General features: G+C 38.5%; 1 protein-coding gene across 3 annotated transcripts; it reads left to right on the forward strand.

Annotated features, from left to right (window-relative positions):
• Nucleotides 1–1,376: 1,376 nt before the first annotated feature.
• On the forward strand, nucleotides 1,377–23,348 carry epn2 (epsin 2). Of its 3 annotated transcripts, none has more exons than XM_065255454.2 (9): nucleotides 1,377–1,564; nucleotides 6,807–7,590; nucleotides 11,510–11,622; nucleotides 17,010–17,111; nucleotides 17,477–17,597; nucleotides 18,976–19,143; nucleotides 19,344–19,430; nucleotides 20,255–20,452; nucleotides 20,546–23,348. In XM_065255454.2, the coding sequence occupies exons 2-9, from the start codon at nucleotides 6,996–6,998 to the stop codon at nucleotides 20,881–20,883; spliced, it is 1,722 nt and encodes a 573-aa protein (XP_065111526.2). In that variant the 5' UTR covers nucleotides 1,377–1,564; nucleotides 6,807–6,995; the 3' UTR covers nucleotides 20,884–23,348. The 3 variants fall into 3 exon arrangements, with proteins under 3 accessions (XP_065111526.2, XP_065111524.2, XP_065111525.2); XM_065255452.2 differs by having other exon boundaries at nucleotides 1,378–1,564; nucleotides 17,468–17,597; XM_065255453.2 differs by lacking the exon at nucleotides 1,377–1,564 and adding an exon at nucleotides 3,281–3,395 and having other exon boundaries at nucleotides 17,468–17,597.
• Nucleotides 23,349–23,440: the final 92 nt, after the last annotated feature.

The following is a 23,440-nucleotide window of genomic DNA, read 5'->3' on the forward strand; positions in this document are numbered from 1 at the left end:
TATGTTTGTAAAAACTACTTTCACATATCTTGAAAATCTGACTTGTTTCATGTTTAAGTGCTGTAATTGGGTCCCCAGTGCTTGTATCAACCTAGAATTTGAAAAAGATCAACCCAGTAACTTGTGAACGAGCCTGTGAAAAAATAGGTCATTAAAATTTGGCTCCCCTTGTGATGTCTTAGAGGGATAATTCCACCCCTTAATTTGTACTATCCAACCACGCATTTACATTTAGTGCAGAGATCAACTAATTTGCATTTAAAAGGACACACCCAAAATGGCACATTTTTGCTCACACCTACAAATTGGATATTTTAACATGCTATAATAAATTAACTATATAATATTTTGATTTTGAACCTCAGATACATACTCTGGGGACACCAAAGATTTATTTGACATCTTAAAAAGTCTTGTGAAATGTCCCCTTTAAATATCCTAATATAACTAAGGCCTAGTCCTGGATCAATCTAAAACCTGTCCGGGAAACTGCCCCAAATGTACTGTGACATTACCATGGTACAGTGAGGGTAATATAATGGAGTACAGAATAATTACCACATTTATATTTTATACGATTTACATACAATAATACAGCAGCTACTTTTTATTAGTGGGGCCATGAAGCATTTGTAAAGTTGTTGCACACTTTTCTATTAACAATAATGTCTTTATTAAATTCTGTGTAAAAGCCTAGTAATGCATTAACTAATGTAAACAAATACCTGACCAAAAAACAAACAAAACAAAACTAATTGCCTGTTACCATTTACAACTACAGCAAATCTACAGCAAATATGCAGTTATAAAGAAAATAACAGAAAGAAAGCTGTGTTCGCTTTGGCTAATGTTAACAAATACAAACTACTTATTGTAAAGTATTACCATTATTATTACTAGTCTACAGCAAATACGTGTTAAATAAAGTAAATAACAGAAAGATGATTTTTTTTTAGAACTATGTAAATATTGGTTTTCAATGACACATATGAGTTTTACCATAACAAAAGAAAATGTTTCCATGTTCAAACTCCTACTCTTTAAAGTATTTTTCATAAGAATATGACGTGAAGTTTATTTCCTAGAAACAATTTATGCTCGAGGTCACAGTAAAATATCTCTTATATAACTTAAGTCCACTTGGGGGCCACATTCCGCAGATTTCGTCACTTTCGCTATCAGTAATTCAAGAGCACGGTTTTACCATTGACGGAAAAACACACTTATTGTAACTGCATATTGTTTTACAAGTGTCTCTGTTGACTTTAATGTGCGTTTAGTTGTTCGCAGCGGTGATATGTCGTGGAAAAAATCAGTTTTAAGAATGAAGCATAGTGACTTTGGTCACACCCTTTGGCTTGTCTCGCCCCTCCTGAGGAGAATGAATGTGCAGTCAGATCGCCATGTTGAACGGTGTGGGTGTCACACACAAGCCCAGCGCACTAACACTAACGCACACACCAACATATCACCGATCTCGGTTGTTTCTTACAAAATAAACTTTGTAGTTCTCTTAAACGTTAAGTTTGTACTTATGCCGGTTATCATCACCACGGGAGGTTTGGTAAGTTACTGTTTTTGTTTTCTAGTCGCTTATCTCAGTGTGGCGATATCTCCACCGAGGACCACGCATATTTCGGCTTAAAGTTGAACATAATTGCGTAAACTTATTTTTGAAAGTAACCGGGTTTGGTAAAGTTGAATTTTGTTGGAGGTCTGTGTAAAATTGAAGCAACATTTGGTTAAACTATCAAGTTAGTCGGAGCATAGCAACATTTGGCTAGCCTGAGCGGCTAATAGTCAAACTCACTTTGTGCCTCTTAAATAATCCGTGTATCTTCAAATAAAACATTAAAAACACACTTTCGGACACGCAACTTGTACAACATTGTAAACGACGTTGTACTAGTTGTACAAAATAGTTTTTTTAAAGTTCACAGTTGAGTAAACTTTCATCGAGGTTTGTGTAGCCTGCTAAGTTAGTTAGCAAGTTGTAGGAAACGTTTGGTTAGCTCCCGATGTAACTACGTTTTTAACGTACACATTTAACGTTACACTTATGATATTATTTACATGTTGGTTTGTAACATGACATTTTTGACGTAGTATTGCTAGCGTGCTATAAACTTAGCTTGATATTTTAATTAATCTTACCGGCCTGGTTTTTTTAACAAGTCTGTTTTGTTGCTGTTACAGTAATATTGCACTGTATTGTAAAACATACACACAAAAGGAAATTAGTTTAGTCGTGAATGTCTTGTTAACGTAGTGTATGAACTGTAAACGCATCTCGTCCGTCTATTATAGCTTTTATGATTATACTTTGGTTGGTTTATTGCATGTGCATGGTATTTATACCTCATGTTCACTTTTATTGATTCTGTTTCTGGATTAGTTTTGTTTTATGTGTCTCTGTAAGATTATTGTGTAATCACACATCCTTTGTTAAACTTTTGGATTTGTGGTTTGACCAGTTTGTTTTGTCGACGCTACGGTTGGCACGTCACAAAAGCCTGCACTGGTATTCAGCTGATCGCTGAATAAATCTTTACTGGAAATAATGTTGATACCGATACAGCGTGGACACTGCATCCATAATGCTGTCCGATCTGTTGGAGGACACACCCGTGAATAAAAGATCATTGTCTATTGCTTTTGCAGCTATGCAACTGCATCTTTTACTGTTTTGCTTTCTCTAATTAGACAAGCAGGTCTCTGGAGGACAGCTGAGAAAGAGAGATGTTCCCTTTAGAGAAGATCATGTCTTTATTTAACAACTCAACTAACGTTACAGATTTATCTAGCATATTTTTCACATCTTTACTTACTGATTGAATCAAGCATGACACAATTGACATTACACTGAATACTCTGCATGATATCTTCAGTATTATATTAGCAGGACACACTTTATATCATTTAGCATTCAAAGTGGCATAACCAGCTTGTTTACCTGGGAGCAGTGTGCAGTGCTCATGAATTCATTATAAAGCGCTGTTGCAGAGGACCTAAGTTCTGTAATAAATGTGTACGTTTTCCCATATAATCCTAATGATGACTTTTTTATCTGATATATTTTGGACCATGGTGCTACAGTTTAATCATGCAAGTCTTTTCTTGCTGCTGGATTATCTCCACACACCCTTCTCTAGTACCTCCACAATGAATCCGTATAGATGCGAAACATGTTGACACATGCATGCAGCTTTCTTTTGTCAGGATTGAGTCATATCAGGGAAAATTGTCCTTCACAGCGGTGCAGAACTTTCTTTTCTTATGCATTTCTCTAAGATGGATTAGTATTCGTTGCATGTGTGTCATGGATTGGCGTGGCCTGTGGACTTGCATTTTAGATGATGGAGGAATAGGTCACATCAGCTATGAGCTGCTGCAAGGTCATTTGGTACTACATGTTTGTTAGTTGTAATGAATGATACTTTAAATCATCTTTACTGTTATTGTTACTCGCCTTTGCTTAGCTTGTGTATTGTGTTCTGTTTTTATTAAGCGTTTGTGCCTTTATTTAGATAAGCATTAGAGCAATTCAAGCATTATGGGTGTAACATTTGCAGTCAAAACTTGAAATGTAAATTCTTCTCAGCGAATGCATTCATCACCAATATATTGAACCCATTTGTTTATATTTTTCTAATGTCCAGACAGCAGAAAAATAGCAGTCTATACTCATGTTTTCTGTTTTAGATGTTTAGTTTAAAACACAAAATATTGACATATGAGTATCATAGTATGGTTAAAAAGTTTTTATGCTAAGGTTGACATGTGCCTGAGGCTATGTTTACATGAAAAACGATCTGAAAAGAAAACGCAAAAGTGGCGTTGTGTTATTACTTTTTATTCCTCGTTTATACGAGTGTTTTGAAGGGGAAATCTGCGTGCATATGGTGACGCAAAAGTGTGTGATATTTGATGTAGTATGCACTCCAGGCGGCTAGGTGGCAATGTGAAGCACTGACACACAACAACACCAAGTCCATGTGCCTACGTACAACCTTCCTCCTGGTTCTCCCAGGTCTTGTCCAAAGCCTTTTGGTTTGCCTAAGATGAATTGGCACATCAACAATTTGATGTAGGTAATTAATGCGCCTTCTCAGATCCGTAATACTAGCTGTGAATATTTTGTACAACTGCTGGAAAGACTCCTGTATGTTTATCAGAGCTGCTATGGCAACTTGAAGGTCCGACGTATGGAAATAATACGACTAGTGATAGACCTATATATCGGCCGGCCGATATATCGGGTCGATATTTGCGAGTTTTATGTCTATCGGCATCGGCGGATATGTGGCTGCTGTGTTCGCCGATTTTTTCCGGCATTATTTACAGACAGAGTGCTGGAAGCCGCAAGCGATTGCAGGTCATGTGACTAAAAACAACCAACCTTTCCATGACAACATCGAAAGCTCGGCCTAACAGCTGATCATAGCTGCACAAAGCGAGTTTTTATTTTTCATCTCTATATGTATTTGTAGTAGTAAAGTGCTAGAAATCAATGTCTTTTGCTGATAGTTCCTCGTCATTGTGGAGAGCGCAGTTCATGGTTCCATAGCACCCTCACCTGTTTTTACTATTTGTTAAATATAGGTTTTTTTTAAGTTCAATAAATGTTACTTTTTTAAATTGAGACTTGTAACATTTGGCCTCATCATCGTGTCATTTTTGTGATGTAAATTGAGTGAGCAAAAGCAGTATTGGCTCCAAATATCGGCTCAAGAAAATCGGCAGCCTGTATCGGTCATCAGCTAAGGCTGATGAAACAAAAATCGGTATCGGCACAAAAAAATTCATATCCGTCGATCGCTAAATCCGACATGTTTGTTGTTATTTTCCTGAACTGATGCAGTACACAACGAGAGCCACCGTGAGCAGACTTTTGCGTTTTTACCCTTTAGACGAGAATGCGACGGTAGATCGTTTTTAAGATTTCCACTCTGGAGGGTGGTTTCACTTTTTTTTCGTTTTTATGCCCCCAAAACATTGTCGCCGTGTAAATGAAAGGCACATCCAATAAAACATTTTTAAGTTTTCACCCTCGAGCGTTCTCGTGTAAACAGGCCCTGAAATTGCCCATTATTTAACAGTGCTTCTGCTTAGATTAGTGGTAGAGCCTTAGCAACCCAGGGAACACACATACTGCAAAAAATGTATACCTTGTAAAGTCGCTTTTAATTAAAGTATCTGCCAGATGCATAAATATATGTGCTAAACTGCTAAAGCAATTTTATTTTTACGGTTATTAGTTAACGTTTTTACTGTAGCACAAAAATATAACTAGTATTGAGTTGTTTTTAGATCATTGGAATAGTTGGTGAATGAGTTTAAGCAACAGCTTAAAGTAAATCTAAAAATCTGACAGTATTTTTTAATTAAAAATGCTAAAAAAATCTTTATTGTATCCACTTTGCTGTTAAAGAGCCAAATATATGGTATTAATGTTAAAGGCCATTTCAAGGATATATTCAACAGTTCTCAGAATAATGAAGCACTTTCTCGTGATCTGATGTTGATAAATGTGTGATTTCTGAAAATACGTTTAAGCAGCATTTCCATTTATTGCGATTGATGTGTTTTCTCAAAACTGTGTATTGTGGACCACACTCGCAATCTGTTGCATTCACATTTTCGAAGAATTGTGTGTATGCGAGTATCCTAAAGTATTGATTCTGTCCAGTTCCCAGGCAGGTTTTATGTCGCCTAAAAATCAAAACCTTGTCAGTTCCTGTTTCTCGGCGGACAGAGAGATCAATATCAGAATAAAGCCAGTGCTTCTCACAGAACTTGCTATGCTCGGTCTCTGGCTCGGCTTCAACACCGATCATTGAGACTCCTTGAAATTGGCAGGGCTTTGCCAGACCTGTTCTTTAGTATGGAGGAGACCACTGCCTGCCCTGGATCCTTACACAGACCCGGCCTGTGTGCTGGCTTCCTGGGCCCCCGTCACAGTGAGGGTCACTGGAGCTTTGTTCCGGTGGTGATACAGTTGCCCCTCTCTTCCTCTTGATGTGCTGAGCCTGAATCGGTCATTAAAGCAGCAGATGTTTCATTAGGCCGTGGCTGCATTCATGTGTATGCAGACTTGGGCGAGAGGCAGTGGGGGTTGCTTGGAAAGCATGGCTCTATTGGCTGCTCCACAGGAGAGCAGGAGTCACATTTCAGTGGCTTTTAATGAATTTATGGGATGGGCTGAGATGTTTTGTAGGCAATTGCAGCATCCCAGCATGCTCGGGACAGGAAATGCATGTTTTGTAGAACTCTGATGCTTTCCTATATGTTTTAAGCATGTCATTCACTGAGCAGCAGGCTAGTTTTATACACAACACAGCATTGTAAGGACTGTTAAACCATACTAGACACAACTGAATCACTTTTAGTCAAGGATAGTGGCTGAGTTTACGTGCCGTGCTGTAATGGAAAGCGCAGTATGGTGCAATTACTTTTGGGAAATAAGATGTCTTACCACATGCCGGCAGAGTATTTTGTTACCGTAAAGATGAGTAATAGGAACCAATCAGATACTCAGTCACCCGTTTGTATGTACATAGTTACGTTTTACTCAATGGGTGATAAACGTCTACACCTATGATTCATTTTTCTTTATCTGAGTGTTGGATTTTACACAAGGAACTGGGTTTGGACCATTAAAGTTATGTATGATTCACCATGTGAATACTTTAAGGGTAGATTAAAGATCAAAGTAATGCCCTTTGATGTTCACTATATTGAAATTGTGCATTGGCTTTGTTTTAATCGTTTCATTTTCTTTCTGACATTTTGGTTTTGTGTTTCAGGTAATGGAGGAATTCATCGAGCTGTCTCTCTTCACTATGTGGAAATGGTTTTAGCAGGCACGGAATAACACAGAGAAACTGTTCAAAAGGAGAACACGCATTCAAACCATTGCACAACAGAAGTTTTTTAAGGAAAAACAGAACTGAGTTTTTAATTTCAGCTTAAGGATTTTAACACTACACACCAACATGCCAAGCTCTACCATTCGGAGACAAATGAAAAATGTGGTTAATAACTATTCTGAGCCAGAGAAGAAGGTCAGAGAAGCGACTTCCAATGACCCATGGGGTCCATCCAGTTCTCTGATGTCAGAGATTGCAGACCTCACTTACAATGTGGTGGCCTTTTCGGAGATAATGAGCATGATTTGGAAGAGGCTCAATGACCACGGCAAGAACTGGCGACATGTATACAAAGCCCTGACGCTGCTGGACTACCTGATCAAAACGGGCTCTGAACGAGTGGCCCTGCAGTGTAAAGAGAACATCTTTGCTATTCAGACACTCAAAGACTTCCAGTATATTGATCGGGATGGCAAAGACCAGGGCATCAACGTCAGAGAGAAGTCTAAGCAGCTGGTGGTGCTGCTCAAGGATGATGACCGCCTGAAGGGTGAACGTTCTCAGGCCCTTAAGACTAAAGAGCGCATGGCACAGGTCGCCACCAGCGTGGGTAGCAGCACTCAGATTAGCTTTGGCCGTGGCTCCAGCCAGCCGAACCTTTCCACTAGCTACTCGGAGGAGTACGGCAAGTCGGAGGGATCACCGGCGTCATATCATGGATGTAAGTTGTTTCAGCTAGCTGTGAAAGTTGTTTTTTTAATCTTGTGAAAGGTTACATTATTCCCTAGCACCATATTAGGCCTTCTATCAACAATAAGAGGTTGGTAGCCTGCTGATCTATTCATTTTATAAATGTTGCTGTTAAAGCAACAGTTAGATTTCGGCCCGTGTGGTTGTAAAAGTCAACTTGGGTTAATTCATTCAGAGAGCATAAGAGAGCGACTCTGCACACCTGGAGCGTTGAGTGCAGAGGGTAAATTCTTGAAGCTGCAGACCGGGAAACTGCATGTGTGCTGTTACTCAGCAGGAGACACATCCTCTGTTATGCATCCCTGCTGCATTGAGTGGCTGTATATCTGCCCCGGACAGCTGTATGCCTTCAATATCCCGCCCCTGAGTTTGTTACAGGAAGACAAAATTCCTAAACTCCCTGAGGTCTTTTGCTCTGCCCTGCTTCAGTGAGGAAGCTGCTAATGTCCTCTGTATTTCATGCAATATAAAATAATTTTTATAGATTATTTGAGGGTAGATCCATGTAATTTTAGGGTTCAAAATCTAATAATGAGGGTTTTTTCTTAATATCATTGTTCTTTCTGCATCATTTCTCTCGTAGGCTGCATTTGCACTATTTTGCAAGTGTGTGCAAAGAATATGCTGAAAGTGTATGTGGAGAAATATTTTATAGATACAAGTTGTGCTTAAAACGTGTGTAAAGGATTAATAACACGATGGAATAACAGACAATTAGAAGAAAAGTAGATATGGTAACAGGAAAGTGTTTTGCATTCCTCAGAAGGTTTCCTGGAATTGTTTTTCCAGAATGTGTAAATGGGCTCTCAGTTTAATGTTATTCGCACTTCGTCTGACTAAAAATAACGTTAGGACCACACAACACCGTAGATGTTTTGTTGGCTTGCCAATTGACTGAAATTAAAAGCAGCTGTTTTATAAATAGAAAGTATATATTTTTTGAGAGTAAATTATGATTTGTTGCTGTTTAGGATTTGTAATCTGTCACAGGAGTGATGTGACTCATCAGTTTGACTTTCATTGTCCATTTAAAGTGGCAGATAACATTTATTTTTTATAATTAATACCATTCCAGCATCAATGGCTATATTTTTTTTTATGGTGAGAACCGGTTAATGTATAAATAAGTTAAGTGAAGGGCAATCTGACATCTCCAATTCACCTAACCTGCATGTCTTTGGACTGTGGGAGGAAATCGAAGTACCTGGAGTAATCCCACGCTGATATGGGGAGAACATGCAAACAGCACACAGAAAGGCCTCCTGACCTTTTCAATGTCCGCGATATTTGTGTTGTATACACAGTTTGATGGGGGCGCGAAGACGCATCACGCTGTTAGGACCGGAGCACGTCTTCATAGAAAATACATGATGATAGAGAATCCAAATTAGCAGGTCGCACATGAGCAACGGGTTGTGAAAATGGTCTACAATTGAGGCCGCATTCAGGAGCCCATAATGACAAAAGTAAACAAAAAGTTTGATTCGTGAGATTGGCAAATTTAGCAAGTACTGATCAAGTCATTTAATGCAATAATCAACCGATGCTGATCTGCGGCCAATCCATCAGAGCATCCCTAGTGCTCGGTACGTCACATTAAATCAAAAGTCGGCGAGTAAGTGGTCTTATGTTGCTGCTCGAACACATTCGACCACATGCACGTGGCAATCCGGTCGAATGCATTTTTTGACTACCCCTAAATGTGGTCAACAGTGGATGAACTCAAAATGTTTCACACCCTGTTTACACCTGTATTTTGCATTGCCCACTTCTGATCCAATGGAACAAAACGCATCTTAATACCAGGTGTAAACATCCTTTAAGTGCTAAACTGCATTCCAGTGATTTTCAGGACAGGAGTAGTGCTTTTAAATATCATTTGTCATACTGCTGTACTAGTAAATTAGTTAGTGAAACTATCAGGTGATTGTTTTCTAAGTATATTTTAAAATTCATTGTCAGATTATATGAATTTTACTTATAACAATGCATTTTCCTAAAATGCCTAAAATGTAAGTTGATATCGAATTTAAATGCCATGTCCCAGTGGCATTAATCAACTACCCAGATGATGTCAACAACAAGTAGGTTAGTGTGATGACTAGAAAAGCTACTGATCTGCTGACGGAAATGTCTTGAAAAACCTCTCTAGTTTCTAAATTAGAAAACACTGCAGATAAAGTCTTGTGCAGATGTCAAAATTTGCATTGTTTCCTATGTGTGTGTGTGTGTGTGTGTTTGCTCCATGTCCAAAACATTGTGAAAATTTCCTTTGGTTGTTGATTTAAGCTCTAAACGAAGATGTTCTTACTATCATGCAGATAAAATGTTAACATTGTAAGATGTTAACACGTGCATCTAACTATGAGGAAATACAGCTGCACAGTGAATGCCTGATGTTTTCCTTTAGTCCCTTTTTTAGTTTGTGGCTATATATTAGACCGGTTTCGGTTATCGGTTTAATTCGCTGTGTCCTTTAGCCAAGCAAAGAGCTTGACCTGTGTTTTAAATAGATTCTGGATGCCTTTATCCAGCCGACCTAATGCAGCTAAAGTACTTTCCTATGTCATTTTTAAGTTTTTATTTAGTGCTTATGTGCTTAAAATCTGTGCTCAATCTATGATTTTTACTTCAATAGAAAGTACAATAATTACAATAGTAATTTTTCTAAATCTAGGGTAAAAACTGGTGATGTTAAAATATTTTGAACATTAACTTCATTCAGCCATGTTTTGAAACTTATGTGACTTTCAAAATGTGATGTACAAGTATATACCATCATGCTGTGTGTTTATTAATGTAGTTGTATAATGTCCAACAGTTGTTTAATATGTTAATAATTATTCACAGCCTTGGTGTCAGCATATATCAAATTCAGTTCACGAATGAGTCACATTTCCACTTTAACCTATTAAGGGTGGCGTGGACTGCTGGCACTTGTGATGTCATCAATGGTCTCAGGAAACCCCACCCCATGGCTCTTCCCCGCCTCCACATCTGTTCCCACAGAATCAAGCCCTTTAGTTGTATTTTGTAGTCCGGTCCCTCTGGGTTTGAATACGGGAAACTCTTGGATTTCTCAAGGCACCGGGGGTTTTGAGTCGCATCTTTCTGATCATTATGGAAGCAATGCATCAAGACAAGGCCTAATGGCTGTCAAAGACCGTATAGATCACAGCCGGGCAATCTATTGATTGATGGCGCCGCTTACAGCAAGACTGTCTAATAAAGTAGGCTTAAAACATCAGAACGCTAACCCAGTCTACTTCTGTTGGCAGATGCATTGCAAATATGTGCAACTGTATTGCTTCTGACCTTGTTTGAACTGCTTTTTGCAAGTTGCTTGGCTTTCAGCGGCCTGTGATTACTCCCATGTGCTCTTGAGCTGGCTGCTGGTGCTTCTGTTTACTAAACGCATGGTTCATCCTAATCCAATCAGTGTAAGAAGAAACACCATCATCCACTGATTTAGCCACCACAAGCCTATAATAACAGTGCTAGCGGCCTGTTGTGACTTACCCAGCATGCATCATTCTGTATGTGTCCCACACAGTCCCTGCCTCCATCCAGTTAAATCTTTATTTTTCGATATCTTTGAAGGAAATAGTTCTCCCCTTTCTTAAGCTCTACACCAATAAATTGTTTTGCAGTTTTCATTCAGCATATCGACTGATAAGAACAATAGCATTCCTTGAACGTTTAGCATAGTTCTCCGGCTATGAGATTATGAGTATTAACCTAGTAACTCATAAAACTCGTTCAGCTTATTGTTCCTCATCTGTAGTTTTTATATGTGGTCATTGATTCAGAAGGGAAGAGCCCAGCCTTAAGACAACCCATATGGGTGTGGTTGCAGTACTTGATGATAATGTCATGCGTCTGTGTTTCAGCCACGTCCCCCAACGCGAATTCAGAGTTGGAGCAAGCCAGGCCTCAGACCAGCGGTGAGGAGGAGCTACAGTTGCAGCTGGCTCTTGCTATGAGTCGAGAAGCTGCTGAGCAGGTACGGTATATTGTTTTACGAAATGTCACCTATACTGTCTATGCTTGTAGAAATAATTTGTCATGAAGTTAGATACACACTTACCTGACAATCATCCGCCAGGCTGGTTTATTCGTCGTGCACTGTCGACTCAAGTTAGTCACCGTCACCTTTTTTGGCCAATTCAGCATGTGGGGTTGGTAAGCTGTGTACTGTAATTTATGTATGAGCGAAACGTCAAAGTCTCTTTATATAATGTCAACCACAGGCTTTATTTCACTCTGAAATTAAAACAGACAATCTAAAACCCACAGGAAATTCCTAAGGGAATCCATGATTTTCAAATGCAAATTTTGGGTGGGGGTTTAGGACTACAGACTGAACAGCTATTATTCAATAGACATAGCTGTTGTCTTCATTTGTGGGAACACTGTACAGATAAAATTGTATTGTAACTTGCTCTAATGGATCACATTACCGAATCTCTGCCCACAGTGACTGCAGAATAAAGTTGTCCTTTATTGCATCAAAACTATATAAAAATAGATATAATATTTGTGGAATTTCTAGGAGTGGCATTTGGTAGTGTATTGTTTGAGGTTATATTCGTCATCACGTGCCAACACCACCATAAGCATTTTTCTAAAGGTTCAGATAGTGTTGTAGTTCTCGAGACCGGTCTCCGTCTCAAGACCACTTTTTAAAAGTCTTGGTCTCGTCTTGGAATCGACCGCATTTTTACTCCGTCTCGGACAAAGAGGACTCGGAATTTTATTTCAAGACTGGTCAAGACCACAGCTGATGCACACTGCAAAAGATATTTTCAAGAAAAAATTCTTAGAATTTTTGTCTTGTTTTCGGTAAAAATATCTAAAAATTCTTAAATTAAGATGTTTTTCTTGATGAACAAAATGACCCAAGAAAAAAAGTCTAGTTTTTAGAGCAAAAAGATCAAATGTAAGTGATTTTTTGAAAAAAAAAAAAAACAGGCAAAAAAATCTGCCGATGCGGTAAGCAGTTTTTTCTTGAATTTTTCTTGAATTTAAGAAAAAGGTTCAAGATTTTTTTCTTACCCCATTGGCAGATTTTTTTGCTTGTTTTATTCACAAAATCACTTAAATTTGATATTTTTGCTGTAAAAACTAGACTTATTTTTTTGGGTAGTTTTGCTCATCAAGAAAAAGCATCTTAATTTAAGAATTTGTAAATATTTTTACTGAAAACCAGACAAAAATACTAAGATTTTTTTTTCTTGAAAATCATTTTTTGCAGTGCATATCACAAATTTATTTTTATCATTAATTTTATGCAGTTTATTCAGGTTAAGATGTTGGCATTGTTTAAGCATTGCTTAAGTTTCTCCCAATGACAATTTTTCTAATTTTATTACTTTGTGTTAAGTGGATGGCAAGCCATGGAAAGACAGTTCAGATTAAATGGTCAAGTTGATTTCAGCTCTTTAGTGTTTGTTCACTTTTATTTGCTTATAGACAAAGATAAATTCCCACATATGCCTTGGATTTTTTATCAACTTCTCTGATGGCACACACACACGCACAGACAAGAAGTGCCTAATCATATGCATATTCCACATTTTATCATAAGTGTTTTAATGCAGTGACTTGCACTGGTCTTGGTCTTGACTTGGTCTCGGTTTAGGTGGTCTTGACTACAACACTAGGTTCAGATGTGTACTTAAATGATTTACTTTGAATAGCTGATTCAGGAACGGTAAGATTTGAATGCAGCTTTTATCACACTTACATGTAAATTTCTAAGGTAAACCATTATGTGTAAGGCAACTAAATTTTTTGTTTGCTCTTTTGCTGTCTTTTGCATTTACACACAATTGCTTGTTTGTCCTTTTCTATTTAAAGTTAAGCGACCAAAATGGTTGTTGGGTGTTGATGTGGGAGCCCACAAAACTGCCTTGTGATTTTAAACCAACAAATCGCACATCTTAAAAAAAGATGCTGATACAGTATAATGTCAAATGATGCTTGGGGTATGTCAGCCATTGCTGTTTAAAGAATAACATGTAGGAGGTGTGTGCACACTGACATCTGTGATAAATTTCCAAATGAAAAAGCAAGGCTGGTGGGTGATGGTAAATAGGCACTTCCTACATTTCTGTTGGCCCACTGTTGACTCTGCTAATGAGCTGTACTGGGCGGTATGACGTATACACTGGAATGTTAATAATGTGTCAACCCGTAAAGCTGTCTGCAATGTGAAATCTCTAACACTAGACTGTCACTTCTATGTGGACAGCTTTGTTAATACTTACAGTTTAGTTTTATATTTAGTGCAAACCACATCTAGCATCAACTAATAAATATTGTTGGCTTTTAGGGCTTTGTATTGGCAAGAATCTTGCAGTACGATAGGTCTCATGACACATTGCGGTGTTGTAATACTTTAAAGCAAGGTGATTTATTGTGATGTTTCCTACTTTGGGAATATAATAGGATATTATTTTAGGAAAGCTGTCATTAGCCATGTTTCCATCACACTGATTTTATGCACATTTTTAAAGGTCCCGTTCTTTCTGTGTTTTTGAAGCTTTGATTGTGTTTACAGTGCGCAATATAACGTGTTCATGTTTCATGTGTAAAAAACGCGGTATTTTTCACCCAATTTACTTATCTGTATAGCGCCGTTTTCACTGCCCTAAAAACGGGCGGATGTCTTCCTTGTTCTATTAAGTCCCTCCTTCAGAAATACGTACCGAGTTCTGATTGTGTAGCTTGTTTAGTGTGTTGTGATTCGATAGCAGCTTAGCTGGTGACTGACGTATTCCTGTGGGTGGAGTTTAGTCAAAAATCTGTTCTATTGACGTCATTAAAGCAGGAAGTATAGGGCTGTAGTCTAAACCATCCATTTGATGTAGGCTTTGAAAGGTGAATTTAAAGAAAATATATCGCCTGGCAGTGAACTTTGAGCTTTATTATTTTACAGGTATTATTTATGCTATTATAGCAATATTACACACTAACTAGGATTAAAAAAAAAATGGGATCAGAAAGAACGTGACCTTTTAAGGATTGCATCAAAAACGAGTGATGGAAATGCCAAATTTGGATTAAAATCAAAAAGTTTTTACGCTCCCTTGAGGTGGTTGTTGACTTGTGCAAAAAAAAAGAGTATATGCGAATTAGGGATGCACCGATACCGATACTGGTATTGGGTATCGGCCTCGATACCACATTTTCTAAAGAACTCGTTAAAAGTCCCCCAATACCTGGGATCGATACCACGGTCTGAGAAATGTCTATGTTTGAGCGGCGTGTAAGGGGTTAATGCCTCTTGTGTTGTCCAAAGAGGCAGAGTTTACAACAAACTGGAAAACTAGTCGCTTGTTTTTTTTGTTAAATTATATGACTAAAGCTGTTACCTGTAAATTTAAATCATGTTTTTTATTAAGTTCTCTGTATCGGTATCGGCAAGTACTGAAATGCAAATACTCGTATTCCAAAGTAGTGGTATCGGTGCATCCCTAATGCGAATAATGAAAGATGGAAACGCATATGCAAAATAAATTCTGACGTAGCGAACATTAAACCCACATTACTGATCATCTAGCTGTTTCCGCTGAAGTTGTCTTTACCATATATGGGGCTCGATGTCGTTGCAATGCCCTTGCTGCTAGTTGCTGTCAAAAAATGTTGCTTTTTCATTCAGTTTGGCAATTACAAGCTGCACTGCTAGTAAATCTATAAAATCGTAACTTTATGCAATCCTGTGTCTCTATTTTCGTGCCAAGCGTGCCTTGTTTTATTTACTGTTTTCTTTTTTAACAAATTTTGAAAAGATTCGCCTCATGTTTGGATGGAAACCCAGCTATACAAATTGCAAACCTTAGCAAAAGATTTGTGGCATGCCCCTTTGCTAGTACGTCCTGTTTAAGTTCAAAGATAAGAAGAATGCTATCTAGTGGTCAGAATGTGAACGCCAAATGAGAATCTATTCATTTATGCATCAAAAGTGAAAGAATTTGACATTGCAAAATAGTTTTGGTATATTTTAGTAAAATGTAATGGGGCAAACATGAGTGTTTTTCTAAGTTTAAAAGTGCACTTTGATGGTAGAACTACTTTGAATAGCTGATTCAGGAACTGACACATTTGAATGTAACCTTATCAGACACCGATCATACCTCACAACACCTCCCATGTGTCTGTCACACTCACTAACCAGTGTTGCAGTATAATTATTACAGACAAAAGTGGTCATATTTTTTTTTGTATTGTTTATCTATTTTTTCCATATTTCATAAATATTTTTAATAAATACAATTATTTTCTTTCTTGAATGAATAATAAATAAATGAAGCATTACTAAATGACGTCTGAAATGTTTTGGTTGAATTTCCAGGATCTGTACCTAATTTACCTAATTTTTATTGTCAGTTAATGTATTAAACACATGTTTATCTGTGTGTCAGTTCCCTGATAGGTCTTGAGGTACACGAGGGGTCATTTCAGAATAATTACATAATTACATGTGACTGTCTGATGTCCTAGTTTTGTGATCATTGAAGGGAACCATAGCGTTACAATCAGTGATTACAATGAGGCTTATTTAAAGTTATTTTGTTGAGTAAACTTCATTCTTTCTGTTTCTTCTGCTTCCTCTTTCATTATTCATTCTATACAATATTTCCTTTTAAGGTTTAAGTTTCAGATTTATATTTTATTTCTTTTTTTTCTGCTATTGGTCTTCAGTATTAAAAAAACATTATATTTAAAGTGAATTACAGTGCATTTTATCAATATGTGTGTTCCCTGGGAATCAAACCCGTGGCCTTTGTGCTGCTTACGCAATGCTGTTGAACTACAGGAGGTGTAAATCCATGTCAAAACCCTACAGTGATTATATATTAAGAGCTTTTGTTAGTAATAACTGCTGTTGAAGCTTTAAAAGTTATAAATAAAACTTATTTACTGCCACCTAAACATAGGGACTAGGTGACAGTTTTACATAATCAACTTCCTGTCTGCTCTGCCCTTTAAAAGACCCAGATAAGCAAAAAGAATTCTGGGTGTGTCTCTTGGTTTGCAAACAGTTTGACTTTTTGATTTCGTGTATGCTTGTGGATTTCTGCATGCTTCAGTAGCTCAATGTTTAAGTTCAAGTTTACTTTATTTATAGCACATTTACAACAGCCACAAGACCAAAGTGCTGTACAGTAAGAGAAGGCAAAATATAAATCCTAAAACAAGGACTCATAAGAAACGATAATAAAAGAATTTTAAGAGTACTAATAGGCCATGATTCAATTGAATCATGCTGGTAACAGTGCAACGAAATCATGATAATCTGCTGTCTGGACTAAGTTCACGCTATGATGAAATAAATGAGGTTTTCTTAATGTTGATTTAACTGGTGTATTTTTCGTATGTTTTCAGGAGGAAAGGATGCGTCGTGGGGATGACCTACGGCTACAAATGGCTCTGGAAGAAAGCCGCAAGGACAACAGTGGAACTAAAGGGTCCAAGAAGAAGAAAGATGTAAGTTCACACTCCATGATGGTGCCATAAACTTTTTTTTTGCAGGACTCGGGTGCTCTCAAAAAACACATCCAAGTTTATAATGTTTCAAACCCAAATGACACGGGAGATGTTTTACAGAATCTTCATGCTGCTCTTTTTCCATAAGAACAAACTAAAGCATACAGTGTCAATCTTCAAAAAGGATATTCAAAAAAAATCTCATTTATTAACTTCTTTTTCCTTTTCTTGTCTTGCGGACTTGACTCATTATGTGAGTATTCGGCTACCAAGTGTTTGTTTAATATAGCGGTGTGATTATTTTGGATGATGCTATGTTGCTTTGGGTTCTGATCTTTGATGATGTCTGTGTGCAGCCTCCACAGTCTTCTCTGATGGATCTGATGGACACGGTTCTGGAAGGCCCTGCCGATCAAGCGGCAGACCCGTGGGGAGCAGGAGCTGCTGCAGCAGCAGGCCCTGCCTCTGACCCCTGGCAGCCCTATGGTAAGCCCACAGACACAAACACCCTGTATATGTCCGAAACTGACAACTTCCATACTACATAGGCCTAGTAGGTGAAAAGCAGGAGACAGATAAAATGTCAGATTTCTTAGTATTCGAAAAACAGTGGGATGAAAAGTACCTGTCTTGAAGGCAAGATCCCGAGGTGTTCATTTGATGGACACTTTGCTATCCCGTGATTCGCAGGTTTATTCAATGAAGAAGATGGAGGGGCATTGTTTTCTTTTAAAATTCCCAAAAGTGGCAACGCTCTATTCAAATGCAAATACACACACACACACACACACACACACACACACACACACACACACACACACACACACACACACACACACACACATATATATAAAATTGCGCTTTTTTACATTATTCCAGTTAATGACTAACTTGCTCTTATGACAACGTATGTCACGTGATGTATCAACATGGCGGATGTAGTACGTCTAAATTCATTCATAATATCCATATTCATACTGTTATAGTACCTACTGTTTTAACGGTCAATGAGTAGGTATTTAATCTAATTCAATACCTACTGTCACAGTATGCCATTTCAGACACAGCACCTGAGCTCACATTTGTCCATGGACGAATAATAGCACATTGACAACAGTGTGCTGTAACGCCCTGCTGTTAATCTCATTAGCATGTTCTTAAAGAAGCAATGAGAGCACTTGGTTCAATTGCATAATAGATTCCCAAATCACATTTACATTAAAAGTCATTAACCATCTGCTTATTCGGTCACTATTGACTTTAAACGTGCTTTCTTGAGCACCAGAGGGATTACATAATACTGTCACACCTCCAATGTGTTTACATTTTAAACAATACTTGAACATGAAGACCACAGGTTTATAGAGAACCTCCTTCCCCCACAGGCTCTGTCTCATGATGACATGACACTGGGACGTATCTTTTTGTGGCGGCTCAGTAATGCAGCTGGGCTTGTAGTTGTGCATTCCAGTGTGGCCAAAACAAAGAGACTCGGTATTCAGATCTGCACTGCTAGAATAAACACCTCTTACAACCCAGCGCTGTCAATCTCTGCCCCATATTCTGAAGCTTAAAATAATCTCAGGGTTAAACAGTAAAAGTATGGAGAGAAGCACTAAGGCAGGATGCGTTTTCTCTAGTGGAAATGGCAAGAACTGTCAACTAAAATGCAGTTAATTGGGTCACTTTACAGCTTTTAGCCTTCATAAACTTGAAATACCTGTCACACTGATTTGGTAATCTCAAAATATTAAAATAATTAAACTCATGCTTCATCTCAACATTTGAACTCCTAATAGTTTTCTTCAAAACATAGCGCAAATAAACCATAATATTAAGAATCATATATACATATATATTGTAGGTGCTGGCCCAAAGCCAACTGCCCCTGTGGATCCTTGGGGTCTTCCCAGTGCCTCTTCCTCACTTCCACCTATGAAGAGCAGTGACCCCTGGGGGTCGACCCCGGCTCCTGCCGCTGCTGATCCCTGGGGCGCAATGCCTGCCACCCGCCCCAAAGTTCCTGTCTCAGGTAAGCTCAGAAATCCAAAAATCGAGACTAGTTAATGTTTTAAATATATCATTACTTAGGAGTAAGGAAGCTTTGGCTTTTTTGATTGAAAAAGGAAAGGCTTTCATTTTTTTTTAAATCCCAACCTCCCCATCCCAGAAATACATAAATGATTTAAAGTGATGCAGATATCTCACACGCTCTCTTCTTTGACTCAACAGGCAGTTTTGATCTTTTCTCCACACCAAATGGTACTTCCAAGGAGGACCTCTCTGATTTTGATAGTCTTCGCTCCTCAGCAATGACAGGTACATATATTAAAGGAGCATTTCACCTGTAGAAACATAAATCTTTAATGAAAGTGTGTCATATTTGTAGTCGAAATATAACATACATTTAGAATTTGGTGCCTATTTGACCGAGAAAAGGGGTGTTTGTAGTCTCACCCCCTCAACAAAGATATTGGACTTCCTGCTTTCAATGATGCAAAATGATGATTTTTACAACATTGAAAGAAGGAAGTGCAAAACTGAAATCTGTATTTCTCCTGTCTCATGGGAAACACAGGCAATGATGCATGACCATTCAAAAACATGACTGGGGTTCTAACTACAAAGCTTAATGCAAATGGGTGAAGTTTCCTTTTAAGTACTTAAGGGGACATATCATGAAAATGTGACTTTTTCCATGTCTAAGTGCTATAATTTGGTCCCCAGTGCTTGTATCAACCAAGAAAATGTGAAAAATAAAAACGCAGTCACTTGGTTTTGGTAAACCTTTTTTTGCAAGTATGTGAAAAAATAGGTAATTTGAAATTTGTCTCCCCTTGTGATGTCAGAAGAGTATAATACCACCCCTTAATCTGCTATTTCAAACAATGACACTGTTATTTAGTGCAGAGATCAGCTCATTTGCATTTTAAAGGACACTCACAAAAACCCATTTTTGGGCACATCTACAAAGTGTCAATTTAAACATGCTATAATTTTCTATATGGTATTTTGAGCTAAAACTTGACACATGTAAGATTTATTTTACATCTTAAAGTCCCCTTTAAACCTGACATATCTACATTTAAACACATGATTCTGTATATCGATTAAAGATGATGTGATGTCATCCCGTTTCGCAGGAGAATTCAGAGGGAGCACTTCCCTGCCATCACAGAGCAGCTTCTCTGTGGGTTCAGACCTGTTCGATGTACCCAGCGGGCCAACCAGAAAAACTCCCGAGTCCTTCCTCGGTCCCAACGCAGCCCTCGTTAACCTGGATTCTCTGGTCAGCAAACCTCTACAGCCAGCTCCCATCATCAACCCCTTCCTCGTAGCAGGTATTTTTCAACACCATACCATGCACCTACAAGACATGCATTGGATTGACATGCGGTGCGCTCACATGTATTTTCCTACCTTTTCATCCTTAGGAGCAGCCCCTGTAACTGCGGCCGCAGCTCAGGTCAACCCCTTCCAGGTGAACCAGCCGCAGCCACCCACCCTCAACCAGATGAGAGTCAGCCCCATGATGGGCATTAGCGGTCAGAGCTTCATAAGCAACGATCCCCTGCCACTGTCGTCTCTGGCTCCAGCTGGCCCTGTCCCAGTGGTACCCGTGGGTGGGATGGCTCCTCTTGCGCCTATGGGCCCAATGATGCCAGGCATGGGTATTCCCATGACCATGCCCCAGACACTCATGAGTGGGGGGCTGCAGCCCACAGGCACAGCGACGCAAGACGGTGGCGCAACCAACCCATTCTTAATTTGAGGAACAATATAGGCTGCCTGCCTCCCACACAAATCCTTTTCTCACCCCTGTTCCTATGGTATAGACAATGTAGTCTAATGTCTTTCCCAGACCGGTGTGCTATTTTGAGACTTTTTGGAGTAGCAGTGACGTTTACAGTTTATACATCGGCAGGCGATTCCCTTTCCTGTCTCAGATAGGTACCATACAGTGATTTGGTATGCTTTTCTAAATTTTCTTGAAGTGATACGGTGTACAGGTAAGATTTCCTGCCGAAGACGACCTCACATTCAAAGGGGTTCTGATCGTTTTTAACTCGCTTGCGTTTCTTATCAAAAGCTTGAAAGTAGGAGTACCGCTGTCTTAATTTTTTTCTAATTTCTAGCAGTTTATTAATAGATCCAGCTAACCCTTTTAATCAGCACAGCCTGTATGTTCTACGCAGTGCATATACACTATGTGTATTTACAGTACGCTTAAGTAGACACAGTTTGGAGACTCTCTATCCGTTTACATTGAAATGATTTTGATGTTCTAAGCAGGGATTTTGCACATGCTCTGATTTACCTTGTTTTGACTGTTGGCCCACCGTTAGTCCTTAGCATGAGACACGTTGGGAAGACCGATGTAAGACGCAACATTTCTGTGCAAGCAACCTATGGCACAAACAATGCTAAGGACTGAGGGAGGGATATATCCGAACTGCATGTGTGAAAGGTTTCGGACCTAATGCGTTGAAAGAAGAACTTCATAATGAAGTGGAGAGTTGATCTTTTTTCTTTTTGTTTTTTAAGCACGGTGGGAAGTTGGTTTGCATATCATAATATGGCTCTACTTTTATACCGAAGCCTGTTTTTTACTGCTTTACAATCCCAAGAAGTTGTTGATGGGGTGAATGGGTTATTTCGATTCAGTACGACTCACTGTTGTTTGCACATGACCTTCAATATCTGACGGCTAATCCATACTAATGATTAAAATTCATCCGCTTGCCTTTTTTTCAGAATCACAGTGAGTATCAAACAATCTGAAATGTGATTATTTCACTAACTTTTAATTTATGTGTGTGGAAAATAGGAACGGCAAAGGGAAACGGGAGGATTACATTTATGTTATATACATACATATATATATTATATCTTCAGGTCCTAACGCATCTTACTGTTATAATCGACAAATGTATCACTAATCGCTGCTTCCAATGTCATGTTAATGTATCTGGGGAAAAACCCAAGCATATATGAGAGCTCACCGTTGTTGTATGACAAAGCCAACTTGCTTATAGTGTTAAAGTAAATGCTGAGAGAGGTTGCGATTAAAAAATGATGGGGTGTGAATGGTTGCATAAACGTTGAGTGATTGGTTAACTAGGTATTTAAAATGATTTGAGGATGTGTAGGGGGGTCAGGTTTCATAAATGTTGCAGCTGGAAACCTGTCAATGAAATTTCATAGTCCTTTATTCAATGACTATTTTATCTTTTTTTTTTAAGGCATACTCCATGAATGCCTTTGTTTCGGTTAATGGCTTGATCTCATTCATCTATGAATTGTCACGTTTGGCAATCAATATAAAGAGAGAACGTTTATGCTTTGGTGTGTCGTGCGTATGCATTCGATTTTAGTTCGGCCAGTCAAGCACAAGATGTCAACATCTCACCAATAGTAGCTTACCAAAGTGACAATGGCTGCTGTTAACTGCAGAGCTGTGGTTGTTTTTCAATTCTTGACTACACCTTTATCCTTCATTCGTTACCCAAGTATTTTAACTATCCCTGGTGTTTTTTAATCAAACCAGATTACTGTTCGAGTACTCTTTAACTCTTCATGTGAGCTAGTGACCTCTGCTGGAAATATTGTGGTTGTGCTGCATATGTGCAGCATTGTAGCAGACCTAGCCTGGGTGTGTTGATGGTCAATATCCTGCAGGCATACTCTCAGGCATTTTGGAGGGCGGGTGAGAGAGCTTTAAGATGTGTGTAATGCGCTTTCGGTGGATGTGACGGTTTAAGCGGGCAACAATCCTGCAATATAAGACTCTCTGCTAGTGAACATCACTGTACACAATTATGCATACAATATCTAGCTCATTTCGTCTCGACTGTCTCGTTTCGCTGTTACCGTTTTAAATGCGTCACGCGGTCTTCTGTTACCATGTACTCATTATGCATTTATCGTGGAGGACTAACTATGTGAACATGCATAACACATTTTATTTTTCATGTTATTGTGTCTGTGTATTACTGAACTGTCTCATATTACTGGGAGCAGGCTGCTTTTTATGGATACGTGCTCAACTTGTTGGCATTATAACTGTATAGTATAATTTATCATCTGTTCTATTGTAACATATTGCTCTGTACCTTATTTCTGTGTAATGGTTTTGTAGGAAAGTCACATTGAAGAGTGTGATGTTTATTGCCATCTGAATCGCAGCGAGTGATAAAGGACGTGTAGCTGCAATGGTAAAATAAATTGTATCAATGACTTCTGATCTGTGTTTTAATGCTGTCATTTTGATGCCTTGATTTAGGGTCACATGTTAACTTATGGGTTTTTAAAAATAAAGTCACCAGTTT

The sequence above is a fragment of the Paramisgurnus dabryanus genome, chromosome 3 (genome assembly GCF_030506205.2).
Source record: "Paramisgurnus dabryanus chromosome 3, PD_genome_1.1, whole genome shotgun sequence".
Classification (NCBI taxonomy): domain Eukaryota; kingdom Metazoa; phylum Chordata; class Actinopteri; order Cypriniformes; family Cobitidae; genus Paramisgurnus; species Paramisgurnus dabryanus.

Bases quoted from the DNA above. Each gene is read 5' to 3' on its own strand.
- epn2 (XM_065255452.2), top strand. From the start codon at position 6,996: ATGCCAAGCTCTACCATTCGGAGACAAATGAAAAATGTGGTTAATAAC. The intron at 17,112-17,467 runs GTAAGTTCACAC...GTCTGTGTGCAG, and splicing joins GGTCCAAGAAGAAGAAAGAT to CCTCCACAGTCTTCTCTGAT. The intron at 20,453-20,545 runs GTATTTTTCAAC...TTTCATCCTTAG, and splicing joins CAACCCCTTCCTCGTAGCAG to GAGCAGCCCCTGTAACTGCG.